Source organism: Chrysochloris asiatica, unplaced genomic scaffold (assembly GCF_000296735.1).
Source record: "Chrysochloris asiatica unplaced genomic scaffold, ChrAsi1.0 scaffold00032, whole genome shotgun sequence".
Taxonomy (NCBI): Eukaryota; Metazoa; Chordata; class Mammalia; order Afrosoricida; family Chrysochloridae; genus Chrysochloris; species Chrysochloris asiatica.
The window spans coordinates 19,523,896-19,530,526 of record NW_006408550.1 but is presented as its reverse complement, the minus strand read 5'-3'; the positions used below and the strand labels follow the sequence as shown (position 1 = coordinate 19,530,526).

The 6,631-nt window shown below is 35.7% G+C and overlaps 1 protein-coding gene across 7 annotated transcripts in view; it reads left to right on the top strand.

The window, feature by feature from the left end:
- Nucleotides 1-6,631, top strand: part of CADPS2 (Ca++-dependent secretion activator 2) — a 613,140-nt gene that overhangs the window by 447,014 nt on the left and 159,495 nt on the right. For all 7 annotated transcript variants that reach the window (XM_006859326.1, XM_006859330.1, XM_006859327.1 and 4 more), the window contains one exon: nucleotides 5,773-5,874. In XM_006859326.1, the coding sequence (XP_006859388.1) occupies nucleotides 5,773-5,874 (102 nt within the window). The remainder of the gene's footprint in view (nucleotides 1-5,772; nucleotides 5,875-6,631) is intronic.

The following is a 6,631-nucleotide window of genomic DNA, read 5'->3' as shown; positions in this document are numbered from 1 at the left end:
ACTAATGGAGATATTTCAGGAAACAAATGCAACATTGAAAGCGCTCACTCACTTAAGTGCAGAAAGTTGGAAGACCTGACCAGCCAATCAGAAGAGATCTAAATTTCTGCCAATTCCAAAGAAAGGTTTACCAACAAAATGCTAAAGTTATGGAACAATATCATTGGCATCACACCCAGGTAAAATTGTTCTGAAGTTGCAGCAGTATATCAACAGGGAACTACCAGAAAGTCAAGCCTAATTGAGAAGAGGACATTACACAATGGATTATTGCTGATAACATATGGACCTGGCTGAAAACAGATGCAAAGGAATTTGTGTGACTCATCGCTAACTATGAATAACTGGTTTAACTTAATATCAAGATTTCTATAAGTATGCATTAAATCATGAATAAAAACAAATTTTAGGACTTTCTCTGAGAAAGTCGTATTTAATTGAATCACTGATTCTGTTGTTGTTAGGTGCCATCAAGTTGCAACTCATAACGACCCTATGAACAATAAAATGAAACACTTAAGTCGTGTACATTCTTCACACTAGCTGTTATGTTTAAGCCATTGGTGCTGCCACTGTGTAAGTCCATTTCATTGGGGAGTCATCCCTGTTTTCACTGACCCTCCACTTTTCTAAGCATGATGTCTTTCTCTAGGAACTGGAGATGTCCTGACAAGTCCAAAGAAGCCTGTCCATCCTCACTTCAAAGGGGCCTTCTGGTTGTACTTCTTCCAAGACAGATTGGTTTGCTCTAGCAGTCAGTGGTACTTCCAATGTTCTTCTCCAACACGATTATTAAAGTTCATCAATTCTTCTGTGGTCTTCCTTATTCATTGTCTAATTTTCACATGCATCTGAGGCAATTGAAGATACTATTCTCAAATTGACATCGTATGTAGCAAATTTGTCTAATGCAATAGTCTGATGTCTTGACTGCTGATTTCTTCCTGAGCATTGATTGTGGATCCAAGCAAAAAATGAAGTCTTTGACAACTTCAATCTTTTCTCCATTTATCATGATGTTAGTGATTATTGGTCCCCATGTGGAGATTTTTGTTTTCTTTACATTGAGGTGCAAACCATTGCTGAAAGCTGTAGTCTTTGGTCTTCATTAGTATTTCAAGTCCTCTTTTCTTCCAGCAAGCAATATTGTACCATTTGCATACCTCAAGTTGTTAATAAGTCTTCCTCCAATCATGATGCCACATTCTTCTTCATATAATATAGCTTCTCAGATTATTTGTTCAGCATTTAGACTGAATAAGTATGGTGAAAGGCTATAATTCTGATTTTATATTTCCTGATCTTAAACCATCGATCATCCCCTTGCTTTGTTCAAACAACTACCTCCTGGTCTATGTACAGCTTTCACAGGTGCACTATTAAATGTTCTGGAATACCTATTTTTCATAGTGGTATCCATAGTTTATGATCCACACAGTTGAATGCCTTAATATAGTCAGCAAAGCACATCTTTCTGGCATTCTCTGCTTTCAGCCAAGATTCATCTGACGTGAACAATGATGGCCATAGTTCCACATCCTATTCTGAATCTGTATTGAATTTCTGGCAGCTCCCTGCCAGTGTACTGGTATAAAATTTTACTTGCATGTGATAATAATGATATTGTTCAATGATTTCCACATTCTTTTGGGTTACCTTTCTTTGGAATGTGCACAAATATGGATCTTTTCCAATCAGTTGACCTTAGATGAGTGAGGGCCTCCAGCACTCCATACTGTGTTGAAACATTTAAATTTGTTTTCTGTCAATTCCTAAAGCCTTGTTTTTCACCAATACTTTCAGTACAGCTGGACTTCTTTCTTCAGTACCATTGGTTCTTGATCATACGCTACTCCTCGAAATGATTGAACATAAACTTATTCTTTTTTGATACAGTGACTATATTCCTTCCATGCATCATTCAATATTTTGTCCATAATATCCTTCAATATTGCAACCTTAGGCTTGGGTCTTTTCTTCAATTCTTTCAGCTTGAGAAATGCTGATTCCATCATAGACATTATGTATCAAAATTCATTGATTTTTAAGCTCTCTACCTTATTAAAAATAATATAGGAAATGTATTAAAAATAGTTCCACCATTCATTATTGATTCTCAAACATAGCATCCATTTCTATAACTTAAGTTTTGTTACTTGTTCTTTATTATTTTCTCTGCAAACATAAGGAAAACACAGTAAGACATGGTCCTGAAGATCTCAGGAGATCAAGAGACCTCCGTTCAAGTCCAGGCTATCACAAGTCCATGATGTGACCTTGGGCACATAACCTAAGCCCCCTGAGCCTCGGGGATTCTGTGTTTCTGTGCATATAAAACAACTAGCACATCACCAGGTGCATTTGTAGAGCATAGGAAACAGTAGCCACTATTTTTGTTTGTAAAATGACAAGGAAGATGGTGATAGCACAAGACGTTTTTGTGTTTCCTAGGAAGCATTGTTGTACAGGATCTGATTGTTTTTAGGGTTGACTGCAGCGATGCTTTCCTTTATGTCTAATAATTTAGATCTAGAAAGCCCTTTCACATGCCTAATATCCATTACCTGGTCAGACTTATTATCAGGAGGGACCAGTCAGTGGAGAAGGATGCCATGTTTGGTAATGTGGAGGAGCAGAGAAAAAGAGGAAGACCCCCAATGAGATGAATTGACAGTAGCAGAAGCAATGGGTTCGAGCATAGCAACAATTGTGAGGTTGGTACAGAACCAGGCCGTGTTTGGCTCTGTTGTGCATAGGGTTGCTGTGAGTTGGTACCAACACTGTGGCACTTAGCAGCAACAAAGTCTGGTACAATGGGCTCAAACATAGTTAGCAGTTGTGAGAATGGCACAGAACTGGGCAGTGTTTTGTTCTATTGTGCATAGGGTCGCTAAGAGTCATAACTGACTTGACAGCATCTAATAATACTAGAAGTCTGATACATGAACACTGGTATTGCATTGTAAAATAAGTGCTGGACTGATAACCACAAGGTCAGCAGTTCGACCCCACCAGCCACTCTTGTAAACCCTATACAGGGTCACTATGAGTTGGAGCCAACTAGACAGCACCCAAGAACAACAGTCTGATATATATATACTAAAACATTGTCATTGTTGTTAAGTGCCATCGAGTCAGTTCTGACTCATAGCAACCCTGTGTAAGTTTTCCAAGGAGCAGTTGGTGGATTTGAATAGCCAATCTTGTAATTCTAAGTCCATTCTTGATCCTACAGTGCCACACCAGGACTCCATCTATTAAAATAGATATATTTAAATAAGGAGAAGTTCAAAAGGCTAAATATTATAGTGAATCCATTGATGTTTGAACCTAACTTTGTAATAAACTGAATGATCTCCCTTGCTGTGTATGAAAATCTTTGTCTTGGTGACGGTTGACAACTTGTGAGCTTTCCTGACTTACCTTTCTCACTTGTCATTGCCTGAACCCCTGGCTCCAGTCTATTAGGTATACATTGTGTCCCAGTGGTGTGGCAGGGATGCTTGCTCTGTCATTGTGGGTCATGATCTCATTTGGCAGGTAAACCAAACAGCACAATTCACCTCAAAATCACCATGTGATGGCTGTCCGACAGCTTTGCCTAGGATCAGGTCAATAAAGAAAAATGCTTTCTTCTTTTTCATTGAGTTTGCATAAGTATATTTTGTGAATTAACCACCCCAAACGTCCTCAGCTTTGATTGCTGTCTGTGGAGTAATACAATTTAATTGCAGTTTTTTTCTCAACACCCACATTCCCAAGTTGATTTATGTAGTCCCCCCTAGCAGAACTTTTGTGGGTGCTGATCCATAGTGTTCAGATGAGGTCACATTCTGAGATTTATGCTAGAATTACTTTTCTCTTTCCTAAAAAAAGAAAAAAAAAAAAGGGAAAGAACGGTAAATTTGCCAGTTTTCTGCAGCTAACTTTCCAATGATTTTGAATGGAATTATAATTATTGATAAGTTATTCTGAACATCAAATTTAATAATTGATGCTTCCAAATTTAGGAATGTAATATAACTATGAGAAATGTTTTCCAAGCATGAAAGCAGCATGCAACTTTCTGAAGTAACAAATTATTTGTTGTATATTAGAGAAAATTTCTCAGATTTAATGATGTTTTGATATGAATAAGGTCTCTATGTCAGTATGATTCAACTATAACTTTAAAATTAATTGCTTTGATTCTAATTGACTAGTTAACAAGCATCAAAGTTACACACATACACACACGTGTATGTTTGTGTTTATAATTGGGAACATCAAATGAAAATCTTGTTGACAATGTTATTTTAAGCATTTTTGTTTTCCTTTGTTTTTTACAATTCCTATTTCTATATATTTTACATTAAAATTAGTAAATTGGAATGATAAATACAAAATCCTTTGGGGATTTAAATGTAATCTTTAGAGAAACAAGTTAATCAAGGAAGAAATAATTATTAGCATTTAATGTAAAAGACCTCATTTTATGGTTTAAATGTTTAAACAGATTTTGAAATGAATATGAAATCAATGTATTTTTCCTGTTAATGGAAACAAACAATTAAAACTTATATGTTCAGAATTTTTGATGATTGTTGTACAACCTAATATTTAAAATGATATGGAATAAATTCTGTTATATTTGATATGAGATATAATTTCTATTTTTAATTCTAATGTTAATGAAAGAGGGTTTCTGTGTAGCTACATTTTAAAACTGTAATAGAAATTTATATTGAACTCATAGAGATGTTTAGTGAAGCATTAAAGATCTTGAAAAGAAGCATAATTAGTCTTTTTCTTCTGTTTATTTGTTGAGTATTTATTTTTACTTATATGCTTCCAAATTTATAAGAAAATCAGTAGAGTAGTAACCCTAAGTTTAACCAAAAACTCTAAATGTTTCTTATAACAATAAAGATAAAGCCTCCAATTTCATGTTAGCTTTATTTTTATTTGGAAGAGAAGTGGTTAAGACATTTTAGCTTGCATTCAATATGTTTTTTATAATATTTCTATTCAAGGGACATCCATTTAATTGATTAAATGTTTGGTGCCACTATAAAACACTTTTCACTTCCATTTTCAAGGACTAGTCATTGTTTTCTGGAAATCTGAAAAGTATTTATTATAATCTTTTACCTTGAAGACTGTGTAAAAGAGAATAATTCTGTTCTTTTCATTCTAGGTCAAAATATAAAGCAAATGACTATAAAAATCTTCCATAAATTTTCTCTGTAGACATAACAAATATATATATTTTAGGTCAATCACTATTTTCCTTAAATATTTGGGGGTTTTTAGGGAAAAGTAGGTCTGAGTCTGATTAATATAGGTCACTATAGTTGTGGTGTTTGAACCACAAGGTTGGCAGTTCAAGCTTACCAGATGCGCCTTGGAAACCCTATGCAGGTCACTATGGGTCAGAATTGACTCAATGGCACATAACAACAACAGTAGTTGTGTAGGAACCTGGTGTGGTGCTGTAAAATAAATACTGGACTGTTAAACCAAAAGGTAAGCTATACAAATGTGTAAGCTTTTCCTTGGGAGAAAGATGAAGCTTTCTACTCCCGTGAAGATATACAGCCTCAGAAACCATAGGGCATAGAGAGGGTTGTTATGCGTTTGAATCAATTCAATGTCAGTTAGTCAGCGATAGTTGTATGGCCCCAACATTAAGATAGTTTAAAGTACTAGCATTATTGTGTTCTGTAGAAAATTAGATGGTCTATTTATATAAATTACTGTTTCTGAATTTTCTCTCCTCCTCCTCCTCCCCAGGCCTGATGGAATTGGAACAGTATCAATGGAAGAAAAAGAGAGGTTTGAGGAGATAAAAGAGAGACTCTCTTTCCTTTTGGAAAATCAGCTAAGCCATTTCAGGTATAGATTCTGTTCATTTATCTAAGTATTTGTTGTTACTACTTCACAGTGTTCTCCAGTCACCTACAAATTATTTATAAGTCTTTCTGCTTCTACTTAAGGACTGTCAGTAGCTCCCCCATTGCATACAAGGTATAATCCAAATTCATCACTCCTCAGAAACCTATACTGGGTCACTATCAATCCGAACCGACTCCTGGCCAGGAGACTCTCAAGTACCATTTCCAAGTGGAATCTTTCATAACTATCCCAGGAAAGAGTGGTCTGAAGTCTTAGAGCATTTTTTGCCTGTACTCTTCACTTATCAGTTTGAACATACATAGGAGGTATAAGATTCCTGATATGGTGCTGTAGGATAAGCATTGAACTGCTGACCACAATCTTAATGGTTAAAACCCATCAGCCACTCCTCAGAAACTCTGTACAGGGTCACTATGAGTTGGAAACAACTTGATGGCACTTAACAACAACAGCAACATGAGGAATGGGTATTCCCAGGTTACAAATTAAATCCATTCCTTACTGGGTTTTTAAGAGGTGTACATCCACCAGAAAAGGTACATATAGCTCAAAGCTTCTTCAATGATTAAAACTTGCACATGCAACACCACTAATCAAGTCTATTGTGATGATGAATTTGTTGTTAGTAGGAATTGGTTCATACATGAAGAGAGCAAAAAGTCATTAAGAAGACAAGAAAGAAGGAAAAGATCAAGATGGATGTCAGAAGAGACTCTGAAACTTGCTCTCCAACGTA